We start from the raw sequence: 24,098 nt of genomic DNA, 5'->3' as shown, positions 1-24,098 counted from the left end.
ATCACCTCTTTATTCTGCTCAATTCACAGAACTGTAAATACTGCACTTGCAGAAATCTGTAGAACTGCCCTGTACAGACGATGATACCGTTCTCAGCAGTACAGTAATCTCAGCACCTTCTAGCTACGGATTAAACATTGTATCTAAAATTTGCTGGGCTCTTTGTCCTCCCATACTCAATCCTAAGGGGGGAATGTGAACAGCAGAGGCTGTTCCATAGTGGAGGAAGGGTATGGATTTCTTTTAGCATACACACATTTAAGTGGGAGAAGTAGGGTTTCCTTAAGATCCTTAGTTGCTGGGGCTTTTTGTTGTGTAATGTCACACTTCCCCAGACTGAGGAAACCTCTGTCTGCCACACAGGGGATTTGTCTACATTATGCCAAAGGAAATGATGTGACAACTACCATCTTCGTCCAAGATCTCTTGGAGATCCTCTAACAATCTTGGGTAAACATGTGCACAACCTTCAATAAATGGAAACGCACGTATCCCACAAAGGTTGACGTTTATTTAGGTTTGCAAACAGAATGGTTAATATTCACATCTAAAACCATATTGCTATTAATACATGCATAGGTGTACCCCAAATGAAAATAAGTATTTCATGTACAGGTGGAGAGCATTAAATAGATACGCTGAGTTTATCAGGGAAAAATCCAGTGTGAGATCACACAGTGTAGAAATAAAACACTGTTCCATAGCAAGGGGAGATTGACTCCAGGGACTCCGAGATGTCTGAGAGAGGTTCATTCCTATCTTTCCAGCCAATAGTCTCACTGAACCGTTAAGTATCAAATAGAAGCATAAAAATATTGCATCTGGTCTAATACTAGATAGCTGTTTTTTTAAGGCCCTTCCTAAGATTTCCCTGAGAGAGAGATTTACTTCCTAACTACTCTGATAATCATCATACAAAACGGTAGACAAAGCAGCTTTTGGGGATCCAAACCCCTCCGTATTGGGTAAAACCACTTTATAAACTGACAAATCCATAGTGTTATATCAATTTGTGTTTGTCGAGTGCTTTCAAATGAAAATCCAGACATGGTGCTAAATAACATTATTCTTTCTGGCATTCAAGCAAAGGATGGTGAAACAAGACAATACCTGAACACAACCTTATTTGCCAAAGACACCTGCTGAGGACTAAACATTTGCTCAGTTTCAATTCATGTATCATCTAAGTTTACCCTGACTCGTCTTTTCAACTGTTTTCAAAGACCAAAAAAGGGCGAGAAAGCAGAAATTAGAATAAATGGGAGTGGGACAGTAAAGAGGATTTGGTTTTTTTGTTTAAAATACTTTTTAGCTACTTTTATGGAAAAGCCAGCATCCATGTGCAAACCGGTGTAAAAAAGCAACATATGTTGCATTTGTGTAGAAGACGTTTTATAACTCATGCTGAGAACGAAATAATATTTAGGGTGCAGGGAGGTATGTAATTGTTATACAGGAAACAACGTTTGCATTGGAAAAGCCACCCTGGTACTTACTAAAATAACAATCCAGCCACACAAAGCCCAGGAAAACACTGAGGGTGGTCATTTATAAAGTGTTTCTAAAAGATTACTACAGCAGCTGTCCAACAGACGACACTCTACAGTTAATCTTCTTTTAAAAATAATGTAATGAATTTGTTTACTTTTCTGTGAGCCATGAAGCTTTCAAATAAAGTGACTGTGGCACATCATTAGAGCCGGTCCGATACAGCGGCCTCTGCTCCTTCATACTTACAGTAAATGCATATCTCTGTACCGTCCCTTCCCCCCACATTCCTCGCATTATCAAAAAGCTTTTTATCCCTCTCCCCGACCGCTCCATTAAAAACAAAACAAGTTGCTCTCTCCCCGTAGGTCCCAATGTAAATACCGAGCCCTAACAACATTTGTTTCCAGCATCGCAATTGCTGCACCGTGGGCCGTCTGAAACAAGAGCGTTGTTCTCCCTGCGGGGTCTGGGTGTGAAGGAGCCGGGGTTTAGGGACCTCCTGCTTGCCCACGGCAGCATCCCAGGGACACCCGCGTCATGGCGCTTCTCTTTGGGACCCCCAGCACACGCGCTGCGAGAGCACTCCCAACTTTACAGCTCAAACAACTGTTCTAGTTGTAACTATACTTTTATCCATCCACATCGACTTGATTCATCTAGCAGTACGTACCACAATTTGGCCTTGACTGGTTTTTAATTTGAAAGCCTCAAGTTTTACGTGCTTCATGGAATACCTACGTTTAGTGGTATATTCTCCACTGAAGCTGAGGGTAGTTTTATCACAATTTAAAAAACAATGACACAACCAAAACCAACCTTGCCCAAAAACTGGGACTCGAAAGAAAACAAAACCATACCTCTCACTGGAATTTAAAGCCTAGCTGTATTTATTTTAACTTGGATGATCTCTGTTACAATACTCTACTGATGCATCTCTCCTTTCTTTAAATCGACAGCCTTATTTTTTAATTTCGCTTTCCCTGAACCACTAGTCTGAGTGGTTTTCTGAAAGATGTGTCCAAAGTTTGAGAGCCATTCGGATTAACAGTTTTAGTATTATGTCATTATTTAAATTAAAAAAAAACCCCAACCAACAGGACTTCATTGTTTTGAGGTTATAAATATTCCATGTTGTCTCCTTCTATAATTTATAAAGTGACATCACAATTTGTAGTGCTACAATTTAATCTTAACTACAACATTGTAAAGTCCATATTTGAGCGTGTGAGACACTTGTTTATTGATGTGATAAATTTAAACCACGTGCACGCAGAAGAAACACACCACTTGCTTATTTGCAAAGCCTGCTGAGAGCTACCATACCACCTCGGATCGTGGGCTCATTAGATCTCAATCTAAACAAGGTCAGGCTAGGTCAGTACACTCGAATGAATGACATTCAGAGGAGAGCCAGTGTTTTCTCGTGATTAAGGAGGTGGGAGTCTTCCACTTGGAAACTTTCCAGAAGGCCTGAAAAGGTGCTAAGAGGGATATTGCCACTGGATGCCATATTTTCAATAAAAGACAGACCCCCAAATCTTTAACACTTACGCTCATAAAACCCCATGTCATCTTCGCAAGGGTATGGAGATGGGAGCTCAGGCATCTTCAAGGAAATTCCCAGAGATCGTGCTATACCATGTCCATCTGCATGGAAAGGGCTGGGACTGCCAACACAGTGCCTTTCATCAATGCCAGTCTCTAAATTTCTGGATTGGATGTAAACATAGTAATGTACTGTAAATAGTCTCAGACATCTGATTCAAAATATCTGGAGGCTTCAGCTGTGGCAGTTTTAGATACCAGTTAAAGTTTTCCATTATTTTTATAATCTGGAAATATCGCACAAATTTGAAACATTTTGTAAGTCATCTTAGGAAACAGTTTACCCATCACAGAAGGGGAGCCATCTCAAACTGAAGTAAAGCATTCAATAGCGTAAAGCAGTCCTGCTAAGCAATTCAGAACAGAGAAAAGTAACTATAACTCCAAGAGAAACTGGCAGAAAGATGTACCCAAGACAGGATTTCTTGAAGATATCTGACCCTTTTTTCTGCAGCAAGAGCAGCAAAACCAAACAGGTGTAGTTTTTCAGAGACATCTGCATAAAAGCTTATACTGCCAGGGGACTCTGAACTGTAATAGCTGGGCAGCCAGGACCAAGATGGTATTAACAGCACACTAATTGTGTTGTGTTTCAGCAGAGCGCTAAGTGCATTTTGTAATTTGTTTCCAGATTTACAGTTACCCAAAGATCCTTGACTGCCTCATACTTGAGTAGAATTGAAGACATCTTGTAAGACTTCTTTCTGTCCCTCCTCCTTGCTCATCACTGTTTCAAAGACTCCTACATGTGCATCCCTAATTGTTTGCTGCCAGCACAGAATAAGGTTGTCAGAGTCCGAAACTCTGAAGAATTGCCACAATGAACCAAATACTCATTTATTACAAATTTGCTTTTGGGATTCACCTGTGTAGGTCTGAACTTTCCACCTGTTCAGGGGTTTGGTTTTGCTGCCAAACCTATAGCAGTAACCACAGACCAAGCCACAACACCAAATTTACTATTTATTAGGACCAGTGAATCCAGCTCCTCTAAAAGCCGACAGACTTTTATCCTTTTCTACCAGCCCAGCAACACAAGTCTGTACAACAGCAAAACAAGCAACAGCAGAAATTCAGAGGAATAAATTATAACTTGACTAACAGTGACAAATGTATTAAAAGGCATCAAATCTTTGAACTCCAAAGAGAAAGATGGAGATATGGATGATACGGCTTATTTCATAGTAGAAGCATTGTATTCCCTTGTTTGTTCATTAAACTCATGTTATTTCATAACTTTTAATACAGCAAAACGTCAAAAGGGGCTTTGTTCACTGACCACAAGCCAATGAGGAGTTACCAACCTGTCACGTAATGGCTTCGGCTTACAAGTAGCCTTTTGCCCCCAAAATGCCCCGTGCACGATATCAGCATGCAAAACGTTCTGTTTGTCTTACACAATACATATGAACTCAGATAAATAACTGGCCATCTGCCAGGTTAAAAACAAAAAGCAGAATCTATAAACACAGTTCAAAACCTACAAAGAAGAAAGGCTGGCAAATCCTTAGATGCAAGGTTCCTAAAAGATTGACAAATGATTTACTACCTGAGGCTCGCCAAAGAACTGTGCTACAACTACAGCTATAGAATTCGCATAAAATAGGTCACGGCCATATTGAATTTAAATAACTATTTTCTATCATTTGGCACCTTATGAAGAGAAGAAGTATGATCAGAGAGGGCATATGAAATTTCATTACCATGCAGAAAGCAAAATTTGAATGAAAAGTAACATTTGTAGAAGTACACCTCCTTACATCACATCTGTAGCGCTTACAGAGGAAGATTTTTAAAAAAATTCTAAGTTACTCAAAGAAAAAAAATTAAAATTTTTCATAAAAGGTAGGTGGTTTTAGAATCTTGACTCCTCACAACAAAAACACTGGGAATAACTTACATTAAGTTGAGTTGGAAAGGTTTCTGTAGATGCAACCCAGGCAGAAAAGCCTCAAACAAGTTCTGCAGGAAGCCAGATTTAAATAAGAACAAGATTTTATCTTTCTGATCCAGGAAAGGATTCTATTAGTGGTCATGTAAAATTAAAAAAAAAAATAAATAAAGTGTCCTTGTGTACAGCTACAGTATCTCACAAGCAGAAGTGATCAGGGAGCACCCTAAATTTGCAGCTATCATTCTGAATAGATGCACCTTTATTAGCTTGAACTCGGGCTTAATTTACAGCTACGTGATCTTTACATGTTTCACAGATTTACAACCAATTCTGAGGAGCACATAAAGTGTTATCACTAGGAACTGCTAAATAAGAAGAAAATGAACTTGAATTTACTATATTAAATGAAGCATTTATAGACACACAGAACAATATGATCTACAGACCCTAGCTTGTTGAATTCCACTGTCTAGATTGTTTGCTCCTATAATATACATACTATAGCAGATTAAGTTCTAAGGCATAAATTAGTACCATATTTTATTTCTCATTTTTCTCCACCAGTATCACAGTCCTGAATACAACAGAAATATTTAAGGCACTACCGCGACTGCAGGCTTGGGGAATGCAGTTCTGCTTCATTTGCAACTACAGCACTGCCAGGAATTTTCACATATTTCTCAGAGGATTTTGCTTACTCTCTTACTCTTAATTAAACCACGTTAACCAATCGGGAGAAGATGGAATAAGGAAGAAAAAAAAAGAGAAGGAAAACCCAAAGAAATAATTCGTATCCACATCCCTGTGGCTTACACACAGCCCTTTTAACCCCTCCCCAAAAACACACAGAGGAATTTTAATAGGAGCACGAGACTGTCGCAGTGCTCAGCGTTTTCATTGCCACCAAAGTCGTCCCCTTTAGGGGTGCTGACAATTTCTTCCGAAGTTTAAAAAGGCTTTGGGCTGCAAGAGGAGGTAGAAGCAGAGCAGAGGCTGTTTTGAAATCCTTGCTGGAGAATTTAAAAAAAAAATAAAAAAATAAAGGAACCCCAAACCACGAGCTCGATCTCCTCCAATGAAAGAGGTACCACAGGGTGTAGGCAGGTTGCCAGGCGAGCTCGGCAGCGTGACCGCGCTGCATTGAGTTTCTTTAATGAAAGCCAGGAAAGAACACATTACACAGTGTTTCTTCTGAGAGCCAGCTAGCCTCCAGTGATTGAAATCAATAAAAACAGTCGGCAAGGGGCCCAGTGGGGGAAGAGAGAAATCTCCACTACAGCATTCAGTTTGCTTTCCACTTTCTCCCTCCCCCCTAAAGTTAAACTCTGAAGATCACCATGACAAGCTGCTTCACTTCCAGCGCGGGGAAGACGCTGGTGGGGATTTAAAGGAAGCGAGCGCTTTCCTTCGCCTCCCTGCCTTCGCTCTCCCCGCAGCGCGAAGGAAATGAAAGGCTTGTTTGGAATTTGAATCCCGCCTGGAAAAACTTCATCGGACAAGTGCATCGTTCTGCATTTCAGGAAAGGGATGGATTTTACGGTCGGAGAATGCTAAGAGGTGAGAGGGGAAAGAAAAGCAGGAATCGGATTCAGCCAGAGCCCACGTACAGGCTAGGATGTCCACCACGGCGGAGGGGACCTCTGAAGCTGCGGGAAGAACTGCAAGCAAGCGCCTGAGATCGGCACCATTCACATCCTAAAGCAGCAGAAACGTGAGGGAACACGTGACCGAGGCGCCGACCCAGGTAAGCAGAACCGGCTTTTAACGATTCTCTGTACTGCATCTGAAATCAGAGCAAGACCTTTCTGCTTTGGCCTCCCTCGTTAACCTCAGGCAAGTTAACACTAAGCTTGTCCCATCTGAAAATCGTGTCAGGCCACTAATCTTCACTGAACTATAAAACATGCACAAAAGCCCTTTGTTTACTGGTTTTGCATTGAATTTGCTGGTTGACAAGGTAGGACAGGGCCGTTGCGTAAGTCCAGGAGGGCCTGCTCGGAGTAAGGAAACACGACTGACCCCGCACGCTGGAGCTGACTGCGATCTGAGAGTGTGCCAGTAATGAATTTCTAATATGGTCCATATTTATCTATTTTATTTATGTATTTTAATCACCATAGCAGCCACATACAGTACATACTTGCACCGAGTTCCATGTGCTGATGTGTATCACGAATTATAGCAGCATGCTTGCACGGGGGCTGGCCTGATTGTTTTGTTGAAAATAACTTTGGAATTACTCGTTAATACAGCCAAGGGGGATTTCTGGCATGTTGTTTAGGAATGACCGACGTAGGTTTACCCAGCACGTGTATATTCTGCCATTACCCTAACGCAGGCAGGTTTTATACAGATACCCCTATAGAAATGGGTATCACAGATCACAGCTGTAGATCACAACATTCTTCTCAAGTTGTTGACCAACTTCAGACGATTTATCTAGACTTCAGTGAAACATGAGGCTGAAATCAAAGCCTGCCTTTTGCAAGGCAAACAAAAATGATGATAGCTACATCTCTTTTCCAGCAGTGGCAGGAATTCACTGGAACAGATAATAAATAGGTGCCTGTGGTGCAAAAGCAACCACGCTTGCCCCCTTCATGCCGGTCATCATTAGGTGTTGACAGCAACACACACGCTCACTGCCAGAGAGGGCTGGGGAGGAACTGGATGCCTCCACTTCCACTCAATGTTTCGGCACCTCGTTATCCCAAACACGTAGGGTACCCAGTCAAGATGATGCTGATGGTAGAGAGAAAAGACTTCCCAGCATCTGCTCCATTGCAGTACCAGCAGAAAAAATGCAAGAATTTAGTACAGCAAGTGCATGTGTATTTCTGCAGGTGCAATGTTGCTCTTTCTTTGGAAAATGCAGCCTTTTAAGGGTGATTTTCTTACTTTCACATGACATGGAAATGCAAATGACTCACGCACTTAAAGAATGACCTGGAGAACACCTCCATGACCAAAAAGTAAGAGACTGTTATTTTTTGCACTAAGTTTAAGTATTATTAAAGCACGAACTATTCCGATCAAGCTATGAAAATAGCTGAGACGATATTTAAATACTAAGTTTTTATGCTGATTTTATCAGTCCAGTTTTGAACTCTACACACAAAACAGTCACAAAGTTAGAGCTGAATATATAATTAAAGACCAATATTTACAATAAAAAAGCAAAGTTGTGATTCATAATAGAATACGATTCCATATGAGTTTTTGGGCATATCCACAGACCCACGATTCCCCTTTTCAAAATCTGTTCCATGTTTTGCCTCCCCCTGCACAGATCCTTTGCAGAAATGACAGCACCTTCATAGTTTGGGAATCACAGCAATCACTCCCACACCAATCAACAAATCTGTCTTGCACTGCGCTCGGAGCTAAATTTATCTTTATGCAGAGGAACTCATTGAAGTCTTTACTTAAAATTTCAAACAAGGAAAGCTTAGGTGTGACTTACACAATGCATATCACTTGTACCGACATTCTCAAGCTCAAATGATATTCCTCCCCACTACTCCTCCCTCAACAGAAAATATAAATATTATCTTTAAAGCAGAGTGCAAGGTATTTTTGTTCATAGTGATGCATTTTTCAGAAGCTAAGTGGTATGACTTTCCACAACATTTACTGTTAATGGGATGTGTTCTTTTCAAACACATAACACAGAAAAAAAAGTATTTTCTCATTCAGAAGTTTTGACCAAATACAGGTATTCTAGCAGTCATACCACAAGGCATGACTTGTCAAAGTTTTTCAGCCATGCCACTGTTATTACAGCACGTTTCCTGAACCCAGTCCTTCACACTCTTCCTTTAACGGAGATCTGGAAGAATCCCACGTTGCTTTACTGAGTTGGATACAACAAATTAGAATTAATGGGAACCTACTTCTCATGTTTCTACTAGTCTTGATAGTCCCCTATCATTAGGAGTACTTCACATCTTCACCACAGTCAAGAGTTCCAAATAGTTGATGCCAATTGTCCTTACAGCAACGTATGTTAGTAAAAGAGCTTTTTGAAAACAGTATATAAGGTTTTGTAACAGTCAGCAAAGTAGATGAAATGATTTTAAAGGTGGAAGGACAAACATTTTGTTTTAATTTCACCTGTCTAAATCTTTATGAAGGGAAAGATCTGGGATTCTACAAAACAAGTTGAATGGCTATTCCAAAAATGCTAAAATTGAACAACGCAAGTGCAAACATTCAGGGTATGCTAAACACCTGGGTAGCCCATCTTCGGTGAAACATAATACTTGTGTCTGCACTGGTGGAAAGAGTGTTGCCATCCCTTTCAAATGAACATGACACTCCAGAAAACGGAGCGGGCAGGATTCTTTTCTTCAGCAGAATGTATTCGTTTCATGATTTGACAGCCCTAAAACAGACACCCACAGCAACACCCAGAACACAAGCAGCTCCTTGACTGCCCTGCACAGTCATACCACAACTGGGTATCAACAACCTCAACTCATGTCTTCCCATCCGATTTGCTTTACAATAGGATAAATGGTTTGGGAGACAGAGAACTGGACCCTAAGTTTGGTTATGAAGAGAGAGACATCTTAACACAAAATAAGGAATGAATCTGACGGACTTTACAGATTTCTGCATTTGACATAATGCCCAGCGATAACCAGAGATGGGTGACTTTGTGGCAATTAATTTCTGCAAAATGATTACTCTTGTAAATAGATATAATTTGCATTAATAGACCTTTGAACCCCTGTATGCGGAATTTGAACCTGTTTAAAGAAACAAATACTATAAAGCTCCACTTGCACCTCATGTACAATTCAGTTCCCACTGAACATCCTGTTCTAAGAAGTCTTGTCTCAAGGAGAAAGGTGAAGGAATAATGTTTCTCCAAGTAGGCATGAATTACACGATCTAGCTTTCCTTCAGGTCTGCTTGCTGCTCTTCCAATCACAATGATCAAGTGCAAGTAGCACTGTCTCATTAAACATGACCAGTAGGAAGAAAGAATTTGAACATATTGTTTGTCAGTTTGAAATGGTCTCCTGAAAGTTCCTTCAGAAAATTCCATGCATATTTTCAGTATTTTGAAAGTCTCTGAAATTAAAGTAAATTCCATGCCCAAATCCTATTTACTTAGCAATGCTTTACATGCTTTCTGTTCTTGTGAGCTCCCTGATAACTCTACGTCCATGACACTCACTCTTTAGCTCTCCAAATTTATCACACAGTCCTGGAATACTGAAATGACATCTGGTTTTTATAGCATCAGGTGTGCCCTCATTATGCTTTTGTGAGGCAGAGCAGAAAATTGAAAAACAATTATGATTTAAGACCCTAAATTGAAACCTGTTGACTGTTTAGTAAAAATTCTCCATAAAACCTGTTTGTATTTCAACAGACCACACTGAAGGATATAATTGTAAAAGCAGCACAAAACAAGGTGTTTGGTGGTGGTGGTTGCTTATTTTGGAATTAAGGCATCTAGTAGTTATCCTAAAATAAAATGGTATTAATCTACATTTCAATAATAAGTAGTTTACACATATTTATAAAATAAATTTACATGAATTGAATTTACAACTCATGTTAGTTTCAAAGTCAAGCTTTACATGCAGAAGTTACATTTTACATCTTTGATAAACCAACTATAAGCACTAGAGAAAAGGGCACTTAGCCGTATGATTTTAAAGTTAAGTATAAAATGGAGTGGATAATTACAGACAGAGTAACATGTGAAACACGAGAAAGCATGGACCAGCCCACTAACAGGAGGATGAAGTTTATCACATACCTGTTCTGTTACCATGTAATTTTGCAGAATCAAAAGAAAGGAAAGTTTTAAGTAGGAACAACAACCAACTTCTTGATTGCGCGCAGGGCAGCGCAGCAAAAAGCACTGGAGATGGTCACTAGAAAACGCAGACCGTCAAAGGTAAATGTTTGAATTGTTAGTGAAAGAAGAGTCAACGCTTCCGTGGCACATACTGGATAATGGCAAGAGGGGGAATAGATTGCAAAGCTTTGAAAGTGAAGTTTAGGCTTGACAGAAGAAAAGGAGAGCAAAGGAAGAGAGAGATTAATAGCGAATGGAAGGTCCATCTCAAGGGAAATTCTGGTCCTCAAGAAATTTTTCAAAAAATTTAACTAGTCTGGAAAAAAGCCAAGATGTCAGAACAACAGAAAAGCTTCATATTTCTTTTTACTTGCAAACAATACAACATATTTTGAAACAGAAAAATCAACATAAAATCAAAATTAAACAGTCTACCTTAACATGAGACATTATGGTATTATGTGAAATGAGAAAGCAGATATCATACTTCTCTGTTGCAGATTAAAGTTGAGATGTTTCCTAAAATACTTTAAATAAAATTGCAATCTCCAAAAGAAAAAAAAAATCAAGTTCAACGCAGAAATTTTTCTCATTTTTTCCTTTTCTGTTTTTAAACTTTATTTAGAAATGAGTACTTTCCCTGGAACACTGGGAGCTAAAATCATACTATAAGGTTGTAAGGTAGAAATGGAGTGATGACCTCCTGCCAGCGATGCAGGCAGCACGGTTACTGAAATGTGAAATCAAGGAGAGTAGGGACCACTGGAAAAGTTAGAGAAGCTAGGAAAATCAACACCTATTTTTCTTTGAAGATAGCAAAGACAAAACATTGTACTCCCTGCACAGGATTCTTCCAGATTCTTTGAATAAACTCTTTATTTATTTAACGCTTTCATAAAATCTGTCATTCACCCTTAAAAACACCTATTAAATTCCAAAGCGGTTTTGAAGCACTGACTTATCTCCCACTGTACATGACCAACCAGGCATCCAGTAACAATAAGAGGTGCAAATTCATGATAAATTCCAACTTTCAAGTTATAAACAGGAGCATGATTCATACTCTTCCTGGCTTTGAAAATGTTTACAATGTTATTTTTCTTTTTACTTCTACACCCAGATCTTGCTATGATTAGACTTGGGATACAACTGGAAATGAAAGATAATAATCTGATTCATCAAACACTCTGGACAACTTTCATGACAGGAAGTATGGTTCATGTTGGCAGTTTTAAGCCAAACTTTGCAACTTGCCCAAAGTAACATAAATTTAAACCAATTGTGGAACTTCTCGGCGTAAAAATTCCTAACTTTCAGGCAGGTGTTCAGCACATTGTATCACCGAACTACCTTTTCTCATTTCATGTCGTATGTATTCATTTTTACATACATAAAATCAAAAAGGGTTATAGCTCCTGGAGCCTCCAAACGGGTAAACATTCCCAAACTGTTTTGGTCTGTATACATTTCTGCATGTCAGCTCTTTTGCACGTTTCTGTGCCTGCCCTCGTAGGTGCGGTCGGCACGGCCCGACGTGGCAAAGCGAGCTGCCAGCCCTTGCGTCCTGCAGCCCAGCCAGGGCCTCTCCCACTCCCGTGCCTTGCACAGAGCCCTCGGCTCAGGAAATACGGCCCCGTCGTGCCTGGCAAAACATACACAACAGAGTTCTTCAATAAGGTGGAAACGCTGCTCGGAGAGTAAAAAAATAATAATTAAAAAAAAAAAAATCATTAAAGAACCTTAAAGAGTGAGCCATGATGCTGTTTAGTCCCCGAATGTGACACAGCTCCTCTCTCGTTCTGGATTTGTCACATCAACATTTCTATAATTTGATTAAGTACTTGATAACTTAAATCCGCCATAGCCTATGAACAATAGGAACAGAAAATCTGAAATAAATACATGAAACCGCCTGGACAATATTCCAGAGTTTTCCACACACAGGACCAGCAGGAAGGCCATGAGAGATGGCCCTTGTGCAGAAGGACGATAGACCTGGGCCCTCCAACTTCCACACAACCTAAAGCTGAGCTTAACCGCCAGAGGAATTCTGCAGGAGAAAAACATAGCGAGCAAAACTCCTAGTAGTAGGTAATACAGTTTGCATAACATTTTTCAGCTCCCGGCTGGTAGTTAATTTAGGGAATCTGAGAGTTCAGAAAGTTACCAGACTGTGTTTTAACTACAGTAATTAACATAACTAACAGTTCTGGTCTATGCTTTCTAACGGTTAGATGTACGATTCAATTCTAGTTGCAGTCAGGCCTTCTAAATTTCACGTGGTTTTAAGCATCAGCATAGCCTTCTGTTACCACACTGCTAGGCTAGGCTTGGCCAAAGGCGAGATACTGTGGTTAGCAGACCTTACACACTCGTTTATCTAATGACTAATCTGAGATGCAATTTCATAATTACTTTGAAGATTCCTGCTGCTGTAAAGGCAGCCATGGGACTTATTCTAATGACTAGCCCAAAGAACAACTGTGATATATGCTGGAGAATTCAAACAGCACATGAAATGGAGAAAAAATATAAACTCTGCATACATGAGGCCCTCACTGGCAAAATATATAGAATGTTCTTAAGTTGACAGTTTTATAACTCTAAATGGTTTCGCAAATGAAATCCAAACAAAAGAGCAGAGATGTCCTCTAAATCACTCAGCAATTGCTGCTTAGAAAAACCAGCAACCACTAACTCCAGCAAACAAAAAAGAGTTGCTGTAAGTAAGCTTAATGAATGGAAAAAATGTCAGGATTTTTGGTTGTTGTTCTTTCAGCTTTATTTTTCTATATTCTTGAATCTATACACATAATGATTTCGTTCATCCTGACAAATATTGTATAACCAACTATCAATCACATCAACTTTTTATATGTTGAGAGAAGTCAGATACCAAGTGATAAAACGAGTTCAGGCAGAGGGCATATGTTAAGCAGCTGTGAGTCCATTTAAGCTGTCTATACGCCTAAAAGCTTAATGTCATTACACAGAGCTCTGATTTCTTCCTTTCCCGCCTTACCCACATTATATATAATAGAAATTATTAACTTACTGGAAGAAATATAGTCACACGGTGACTGCAGTAGTACAAACAATATACTTATAAATTAGATGCAGTACATTTTGCTTACAGTGAAGGATTACACAACCAAATACTTCTGTTTCTGCTCTAAAGAAAGGTTTACTTATGAATAAAAGAATCTCAGGTAATAGTTGCAGGAACGATTTAAACCCACATAAGTTAGTACTGCGGCCAAAAGACACAGTCTCCATTTTCTCCCACCTCTTCCTTGGGTTGGCACAAATGTTTGTACAGTCTGGTAAACTCATCTGGGTTAAAATTACCTCGCTATCACCCCCAAAGGTTACTTTAAAACCAAATCAGTTCCTTAATTCGATTCACTATGAATATTTCTGCCAGCAAAGAGGAGGTGATAAAAAGGTGGAAGCAAGTGGCTGTGCAGCTTGTGGGATCCCATTTTTTTCAGCCTCTGGCTGAAGACACCGTTCCTTAAAATAAATATAAGTGTAAAATATGTAATGTAACAAATCTAAGTGTAAAATATGTAATGTTGCTATGTGTACCCTACCTTTTAAGTATAGGGATGATGAACTTCAGTTTGCCAGCTCTCAAATCATCACGGATCTTTTGGTATTTGCTGCTTTTTAGGAGTGCCATGCATCGCATGGTTTTGGGCTTTCAATTATTTCCCTCTAATTCTAAACTGACAGTAGAGGCTTAGCAAGGCAGAAAACATAATTTTTGCTTCTGAGGGCCTGAACTCAGGCTGTTCCCATGAAGCACGAGGGTCCGTCCGTCACCAAGAGCCTGGTTCTATTATCAAGACTGGTGACAACATTTCCAATGACCTCAGTCGGAGGCTGCGACAAACCAGATACAGGAGGCAGCAGGGAGTGGGAAATGTTTTAGTAAAAAGGAACAAGAAACTGAAGGGAGTCAGAAGAATTAATGTTTATATGCAGGAGGGAACAGAAGGAGAACTGAAAGTACAAAGAGCAGGAGTATCTGGTAAGTGCACAGGAGGACACTGCGGGGCAGGAAGGGGCCCTGTGCAATGGACGGGGTAACACGAGGAGCAAAACCAGGTTGATGGATGTGCTAAACCACGGGAAAAGGGAGAGTGCAATGGAAGAAAGGGAAACAAAGGCTAAAGTAAACACGGGAAACAAGTGAAGGACATAAAACCCTTAGGCACATAAGTAGTATGACTGGAATTGCTGCTGTTGTTCTATGTTTGGAGAGATGGTCAAGAATAAAAATGGCATCTCCCCAAACAAAGGCCAGGACAGAGCAGGTGAACAGAAACACCAACACATGGACAACAGGGAGCTCTCCCTGCTCCTTGCTCAGATATGGACGCTTACCGTTGAGTACAGAATCTGAGAACATCATCCAGAAGCCAGCTACTATTTCTCAAAGTTAAGCAAACCAGAAAGCAAACAAGGTGGTATTTTTAAATATATGATTTCCAATTTTTCATTTAACCCAAGACTACCAATAATGTATGCTTCATATTTTTATTATTCAAAATGTATCAGGCAAGAATCAATCTATCAGGAATCCAAGGGAACCATTTTCCTTCTACACAGAGGGTGAGTATTTGCAATATGACCATAACAACATGGACCAAATACCTTCAATAGGTATTTGATAATTTTGAAAAGATATTTTTCTTGCAGACACAAGCAAGTAAATAAAAAAACCCCACTGATAACCAGTATAGCAATTTATAAATTTTTATAGTGCACGGAAGTCACATTTTCACAATACTGAAAGTATTAATATGAAAGATAAGTCCCTCTCTGTCCTTCATCCTCTTAGGTGAGCTATTTGTTCAATTATTTTCTCCCTTTAGATGATGTTCTCTGCCTGTTAGAGCTGTTATTCCTTGAATCACAGTGTTTAACTGTTCAGCACAGACACCGACTTCCTGCCCATCAAGAACTCTGCAGCATAGCCAGGAAACAGCCAGGGAAGCAGATAGGCTCCAATCGGAGTTGTCCTGTTTTCTAGCCTTTTCAAGTTGTAACTGCAGCGAGAAGATGCTGGTTAGCTTCCCGCATTTTAGAACAAGTGAGAAAGTTCCCTTCACTTAACCACCTACTGATCAGTGGTCAACAAACACACCAGAAGCAATTTTTTGCCTTTGTTGCAAAAATTCATGGGTTTGCTTGCTAATTCTGGGATGGGTAATGGCAGCAGTCAATTATTGAACTGCTCCAGTAGTTTAACAGATGATGACTAAGTTCAAAATAAAATTTCACTGTTATTATTTAGCTAATTAAATAAACAAATGCTACCATCTAATAATAACTCATACCCATAACCTTATTAAGATATCTAACCTAATAAAGAAAATAAATGACCTTCACATACTATACAAATGCAAATATATGACAAGATGTGGTCAAGGCAGTTAGAGGAGAACAATACGCGTTGCCATCCTCTGTCCCACTCTTTGCACGTCCTCTTGGAGTTGCATCATCTCTGAAGACATCATTCAGTTCAGCAATTACTCAAAGCCAGCAGCAGTACCCTGTTAAAAGTTAAACTCCAGCAACCTTTTAAAAGGGCTCATGATTCTCTGAGCAGAACGTGCAATAATCACTGACGCCGGTAGCCTCACAGTGGATACACACCATGATATGCTTACAACCAGCACAACAGAGCAGAGCAATCATAACTATTAACTGAGAATTTAAAATCTTACTGCAAAAACTTTAATTTGGACTACTTAAAACTCTTAGTCATAGGAAGCATGCAAAAACGTATTTTACGTGCCTGTGTGTGTCTGAGTACACTCATGTTATTAGTTACTCAGTAGAAAAGCTTACACTAACAGTGCAGAAAAGGAGTTCACAGCTTCTATTTCAAGAACAGGAAGAGGAATGGTATCTAATACTAATGATTTAAACACTACCAGGATCTTGAGGCACAGCCTGTGAGATAGAAGGTAATCAGACATCTAAATCAAACACCTCTGAAAAAAATGGAGAATTTCCAGCTGGGACTGTTTTTATTTAGTGTCAGGACAGAAGACGGCTCTGCCTCCTGAACCCACCCACTTAGAAATGCGTTTATCTCAAAATCAAATTGATGTTCAACTATCAAGTTATCTTTTTGCAAAAATACATAGCTAATATAAAAGCAACCCAGCAAATCAGTGTATCTACAGAAGTAGTAATAAATTTGACACACTGGCGTGCCTTTTTCATAAGCAAAAGGGTAAAAAAGAATGAGTAAGAACTTCCATAGTTTAGTTATTTTATGCAGAACTAAAAAAAATCCCCAAAAATCAGTAAACAAGCCAGCTTAGTAATTTTATTCAACTTTGCCGTAAAATCACTCCATCTTACAATGTTCTCATTTAAATGTTACATATAGGCATATGATACTGATTTCACCCAATACCAACGAACTAACAAAACACTGTAAATTTAACTATTCTTTATATTGTCAGTTCCTTCAGAAAAAAATTTCCACATTACCAGCATTAGACAGCACTACAATTTGTCTGGTCCTTCCCTAGTGAAACTACTAGAATTTAAACATACAACTGCACTATTTTAATGTGAATGCACACAACAGTAAGTTATCCAAGTCGCAAAAACATTTGTCTGATTTTCATCAGAAGGGTCTTTTATTTTGACCAAAGTACTTGGGGTCATTGGTACAGAAGTAATGACACAGAAAAGTGTTCAGGTACAAAGTGTCTAATTCTTCAAACATTAGGTTAATTTGTTTTCTAAACCTAAACCAATATTTGATCAGTTGAACAAATATTTGAAATGCATTTGGCTAGTTATCTGTTGAGAAAGAGAACAAATTTATTTAAAAGGACTTTTTCTCCTTTGGTCACCACAGAACAAAATTTAAATTGAGCTCACAAGATTTTAAGATTTTTTTAACCTGGCCTCGAATTAGACCCTTCCTAACAGATTATTGCTGTAAGGACACTAGTGGGAAATGCTTTAGGAATAGGAGTGCTTTAATAGGAAAGAACAGATATGCTATAAGAACTGATATGGCAAGACACTCCTCATCTACTACTTAAATAAACAGAGCTAGTTCAGGTACTAGTTTTACCCTTAGTTTAGGTACGAGTTTTACCCGTGAATTAGGTATTAAGTATGAGCTGGTTTTCATGATGATTTCTGCTGTAAAAGTAACGTCTGGAGGAATCATGTCTTCCAGTCATGTCCACAAGTAAAATCTGTCCTTTTGTTTAAAAGAAATGCTCAGCCTCTATTCTCCTTGTAATTCCCTCCAAGCACACTCATGATATTTTTACACACGTCTCAGGTTGTCTCCACCCGTGCTGCTGATCTCTTGCCCCTCATGTCTGGGAAGAGAAGTTCAGATCTCAAGAATAACAAATTAAATTTGGTCTCAGACCAAGCCTGGAGATCAACTTTGACAGAGCAACAAGATTTCATTAGAGACAGCTTTGATAATGATCGCTGTATGAAGGTGCGACAATGTGTGGGGAATTTGAGCAAGGGACATGCAGAAATCAGGATCTGGTCCCCGGTGCTGGCTGCAGGCAAGGTCATAGAATCACAGAATGGTTTGGGTTGGAAGGGACCTCAAAGATCACCTAGTTCCACCCCCCCGCTACAGGCAGGGACACCCTCCACTACACCACGGTGCCCAAAGCCAAAGTGACTCGGGGCTTTCTCCAGCTGGATGTGGAAAGCCTCTCCCGGAGCAGAGAGATTCCACATCCTCCCTGGGCAGTGTGCTCGGGTGCTTCATTACAGTGAAAAATGTTTTCCTCGTATCCAGCTATAACACCCTGTTTTGCTTTACAACCAATTCACACATTCTCCCGCTGTGCAACTCAGCAAAGAGCCTGGCTCCAGCTTCTTGGTGACCTCCCCATAGGGAGGGGATTTGGCCACAGCAGAAAAGGAATTATGCATCTGTTACTACATTACTAAGCTACTAGAAATTTTTTTATGCGTGATATTTAAATAAATATCCTTTTGAACAATATAGTACTCCATAAGTAAATATTTTAAGTGCAAATCTATGTTTCCATAAAAAATAAAGATGTGATTAATAACATGCTGCTTAGGTACTCCAAAAGCTTTATTAAAGTGCAGGTCCACACTACTGTTTGCTAAATTTTGAACCAGAGAACACCTATCCTTACAACAGTGGAATATGTCACTATACTGTTTAGGTGAAAGGAGCAAACTTTTGACAGTAGAAACATTCACATTAAAATCTATGTAAAACTTATGACAGGCTGAAAAAGATAAAGTCTAAAGAAGCAAAACCCATTATTATCTCAAGGTTTATCTTCATTTTAAAACTGGAAGTACGATCAAAGGACTGGAAAAAGAGTTGTTATTTACAAATGAATAATTAAGCTGGAACGCCTCCTAAACTGTTCAGCCTATAAATTTACTAGAAATAAAAGCAGAAAAATAACTTTCTAACACAGTTCCTCTAACAAGCAAAGTTTTTTTAAGCATTTTTATCTATTCAAAGAGTAGATCTACTGCCAAACTGTGTGTTTATCTTTCCTTTTAAATAAAAAACTGCTTTAAATCCCACATTGAGAGGTGTCAGAAACATAACCCATATAAAAGAGCACACAGACCCTCTAAAGGCTTCTGAAATCTTTCGCTCATAATAGAAGCCTTAAAACTTTCATTACTTTCTTTTTAGCTTTTTAGAATAAGGTCTGTATTTGGATTTCAAACAAATTAGGTTTAACGTTCCTGGTACTGTAAAGATTTAAAATATTAATAATTTTCATAACTCTGTCCAAAAACTTTTAAATGGTCAGACTTCTTACAAAGTTACGCAGTTACAGCAGGACACCAACTGTACTTCAAAAGTTACACCGACGGAGATGCCATTTGCGAATTCTGCTTTAGCATATGTTCAGTATATAGTTATATAAGTGCTGTACAATAAATAATACAGCAACATACGCTTTCAACACATTTGGAAGTAAAGTCATAAAAACAGTCTTGTTTTGGCCAAAGTGCAAAAATTTACGCGCAACAAATGTTGCAAATAGGAAGCCGCAAAATCCACTACAAAGATAGAAAGTTTTGTGGCATTTTTGTGGCTCTCTCTCCAGACTGATAATCAGAATTAAAAGAAACCCTAGACCATAAAATACCTAACTTGCTTGGTTAGCAGGGTCTTTTGGAGCTGTGTCTCCATCTCATACACTCGCCTGTACGTGACAGCCAGCAGGAATAAGCCACAGCAGCACTTCAGTACCTTTGTTAACTCAGAATCTAGAACACAAAGGGCTCCACAATAAGTGGAAAGTGGATTTATGGTATCAGTACAGGCAGTATGTTTAAAAAGCTGTAGCGGCTCCACAGTAATTAACAACTTCTTGGGATAATTGTTCACAGAGTATTTGGCTTGTGGTGACTCTCAGGCAGTGATCTTGCAGAAATGAGTAATTAGAAACTACAACACTAAAACTAAGATGGCTTTGCCAGAAGAAGCGTTGGGCATAGCATCAGCCTGCAGGAAGAAATAATGGGCAAAGGGGTAAGCTGCACTCCCACCAGTTCTTCTGTAAACTCGTAGGTGGAGCCACCTTTGACAAAGCTGCAAATATTCTTCCAGTGCTCATGGGGGCACTCTGGTCTACACACACATTCCCCGTTGGTTCTGCAGTTGGTTGGTGTTTTATGTCCATGTCCAGCAGGGCAGGTACCATGGAGGGTGGGAAGTTCTCCACGGTTAGGACCAGGAATGCTGCTTCTGGTAAATGAGGTAGCACAGGGCTTCTTGGTGCCTCTCACTAAGAGCGGTACTGTTCGGTTTTGGTAGCGCTGAGTATCGCCATCCTGGTCGGTTTGATGCTAGCATTTTGTATGATGCCTGGATCATTTGGGAAGCCCTTGGTATGAGATGTTAGAAGGATTGCTGGCTTAGGCTTTCCATTTTTGTCTACATAAGGAAGAGATCTCTCCCAAGACCAGTGCTCCTTTGTTCTCAGCTTTTGAGTGAAGGGAATTGAGGAGGGGGAAGAAGTAAAAATACAGCTAGGGAAAACTTGTCATAAGAAGTCAGTTTTGAATGCTCATACAGCTCACAGTGCCGACATAAAATCACTCACAGTTGTGAGTAATTAAAAACTGTAACTCAACAGATAAAAAGTGTTTGTAGGCAAAACCACAATCAGATCCTCCCTTGCAGTCTGTAAAACTGTCTACTAAGGTCTGAATTTCTATATTTGCTCATATCATATCTGAAGACATCTCAGTTCAAATGGTTTCCTCCTTCCTTCCTGATTAAAGAGAACATATGGGACCAGAAAGAAATTAGTCTCTCCAGAGCTGTAGAATCATTGCACATTCAGCACTGAAACACTACAAAACCCAGGAATGTTATTGAAATGCTGCGTCTAATGCAGATACCAAAACTAAACTAAACTGTGCCTAAAAACTCCAACAAATGAAACAAAAAAATTCATACACTTGACAAAGAGCATCTCTGAAGGGCACTTCTGCCCTGGGAGCCAGCTTATCAAATACTGTTCCAGTCTGGAAGTTCAGAAAGGAAAGGAAACATTAGCATTAAGAAGCATTTAAGAAAGAAGGGGAAAACAAAAATCTTTGCATACAACTCCTTTTCTCAGCACTGGATTTGTTATTCAAGTCACCATAAACCTGTATATTCCCAGTTACTGAAACACTGGTGGGTTAATATAGGGAGAAAAAAAACGCACTAAGAAAGTCAGAGTTTAACTGTACTGTTCTTACAATGTGGATAACTGTAATAATTTGAATTTTTTCATTTTCAATATTATCTCCGATATAGTTTGTTCCTTCTGCTCTGATTCACAGTACAAAATCCCCGAAATTACAAAAATACATTTCTATTTTAGCTTTTTGGGGTTTGCTAGATTTTTTTATTACTTTATTAGGCCTTAAATCCTAGGAATTCGCTTGCTGTGTCCGAAAGAAGAAAACTGAAACACTGTTACGTACACATGCAAAACCAACATTTAGCATTCAATCCTTTTAGCTGCAAAATCAAACGCACCGAATGGAACACAAAAAGGAACCAACTCCAGGCATACATTTCAAACACATTACACAAGTGATCAAAGAAAAAAAGGGAAGAAACCTAAAGTAAAGCTACTTGCACAACAGACTGTGCATAAACCGTTGAGTCTTTTGAGCGGGATAAATGTTTCAGACTGTGCCACTGATGTGATGTTTTAATGGTGTGAGAACTCTAAACAAAATTTCTTAAAGATAGATAATAAACTATGAAGTCTGCTGTAACATTTAAAGGACCAAATAAACAAACACACAGCTTTCTTTTCCTGCCAAAAGTGGACAACACATGAATCCTGGTGATGGATGCTACAGGGTTGAAAACGTTGTCACTTTTTCTGGACAATGAAACAAAACCACAGAAACCAGCAGAAGCAGCAGCCAAGTTTAGCCACCACATTTGGGCAGCACGATCCTATAAATACACACGCAGCGTCTAAACAAGGCTACGATTGTCATTCCCCTTGTAAGAAAATGATTAGTTGTACTACGCTAATAATAGACTCTGAAATACCGAGGAATCAGAATCAATTTTCATGTAATAATACCAGAATGTGATTCCACACTTCAGTAATAACATTCTGCTGTAAATGTGCAACAAAGATGTGTGCAGTGAAGGCTCGGTAATACAGATCCAGAGAATTATGCAGCATCTAGTCCAATCCAGTTACCAGTGAGGGCAGGGGAGGAGGACACAGGAGGACACACACATACTGAGCTATGATGGCTTACGCTGATAAAGGAGCTGGCTGGAACTACTCCTCATATGAGCTCATTACATACTGTGAGTGTGATGCTATCGCAGAAGCGCTTAAAATGAAAACTGACAACATAGATTCCTGTTATGTTGCTTGACTCAAAACCCAATCATTTACACTGAAAGCTTTGTCTTCGTTCATATCACAAAGAGTACAATATCCAATATGTTATCACAAGAAAAGCATGTCACAAGAAAAATTTCTTGATTTCATTTAATTTGAAAAGAGACAGAACTGGGCCAATTTGATATACCATCATGATTCTGCTTTGTTTATCAACAAATACCATGTACTACTGCCTATAATTCAATTTTAGGAGTATATTATCTAGCAGTTTTATAATCAAGATCATTTTTACTACTGGAAATGATATAAACTTGGACAAGGATAACATTCAACATTATCAAATGGGAGGCACCAGAGTTATGATTTCTAGGCACAAGCGGTAATTGCATTGGAAGGCAAAGTTCAAGAAAACAGTAATACTCTTGTGTATTAACAGAGGGTCTGATCTGCTCCGTAGTGTGCTACCCAAGGCCATTTCCTTCCTTAATATTAAAATTCTAATCAGCCTTCACTTCATCTACAGAAATTTATGACTTCGTCTAAGTTCTGCGTATAGCTTTAGAAACAGACAGACTTGGAATATGAGACCCAGCATGTTATAAATTCTTAATTCAACTATAAAAATCTGTACATGCACAAGTGGAGAATGTTTAAAACATGCTGAGTTCCACCCTGTGCAACACAGTGAATTATTGCTATAAACACTACAAATGTCTTTGTCTCTAAATGCAGCTATATAAATTACAGCTTTGATGATAAGATCCTACATATCAAACACTGAGGAAACTGGGCCCACTGTAGATGAAATGAAAACAGATAACTATAACCACAAAAAAATTCTTTACAAATTCATCTTAAGCGGTGCTTTCCAAACCGTGGGGCACTCGCTACAAGCAATATGCCTGTTTTTTTCTAAGTGGCTTGTAAGCACTGCCAGAAAACCTGAGCATGTTCTCCTAAGTGCTGCTGCTGTTAAAGTCAGTGCCGGTGGCAGGGACCTGTGTTTGAGGACTTGCAGAATACTGAAAAATAAGCTGTTGCTTCTCAACAGAGAAAATAGTTAGCTCACTCAAATCCTTAGCTGGTTTTTTCTTTCACTCCCAAAGAGACACTTACCTCTGACTTGAATATCATATCTCACAATTAAGCCAACAGCAAAGAAAAGGAAAAGGAAGTCTGGAAAACGGAACGAAAGCATGTTTACTCTGCAAGTTAAATTAGGGAAATGGCTAGAAGGGCAGAATTATAAATCTAAATGCTTAAGTCTCCAAACAAAATATTAAAACATCAAGCTCAAGCTTCAAAGAGTCATAACAAACCCTGAAGACCACACGTCTGGAGGTATGCGTCTAGTCTTCATGCCTCCACACAACTCGAGAGTAGGTATTTATGTCAA

The 24,098-nt window shown here is 39.2% G+C and overlaps 2 protein-coding genes across 5 annotated transcripts in view; one reads left to right on the top strand and one right to left on the bottom strand.

The window, feature by feature from the left end:
• The window catches only part of C15H7orf50 (chromosome 15 C7orf50 homolog), a 129,588-nt gene that overhangs the window by 26,805 nt on the left and 78,685 nt on the right, over positions 1–24,098 (bottom strand). The window contains exon 2 of one of the 4 annotated variants that reach the window (XM_054842411.1): positions 3,043–3,200. The exons of 2 other annotated variants lie outside the window; for them this stretch is intronic. In XM_054842411.1, coding sequence (XP_054698386.1) covers positions 3,043–3,063 — 21 coding nt within the window. In that variant the 5' untranslated portion in view covers positions 3,064–3,200. Of the gene's footprint in view, positions 1–3,042; positions 3,201–10,766; positions 10,888–24,098 lie in introns of those variants that run through there. One more of the 4 variants, XM_054842412.1, reaches the window with a different exon arrangement.
• GPR146 (G protein-coupled receptor 146) overlaps positions 5,938–24,098 on the top strand; it is a 54,586-nt gene continuing 36,425 nt past the window's right edge. The window contains exon 1 of the mRNA XM_054842407.1: positions 5,938–6,734. The gene's annotated coding sequence lies outside the window, so the exon portion shown is untranslated. The remainder of the gene's footprint in view (positions 6,735–24,098) is intronic.

Source organism: Grus americana, chromosome 15 (genome assembly GCF_028858705.1).
Source record: "Grus americana isolate bGruAme1 chromosome 15, bGruAme1.mat, whole genome shotgun sequence".
In the NCBI taxonomy this organism is placed as follows: Eukaryota; Metazoa; Chordata; class Aves; order Gruiformes; family Gruidae; genus Grus; species Grus americana.
The sequence above is the reverse complement of the archived record's forward strand: the minus strand, read 5'-3'. Positions and strand labels throughout refer to the sequence as shown.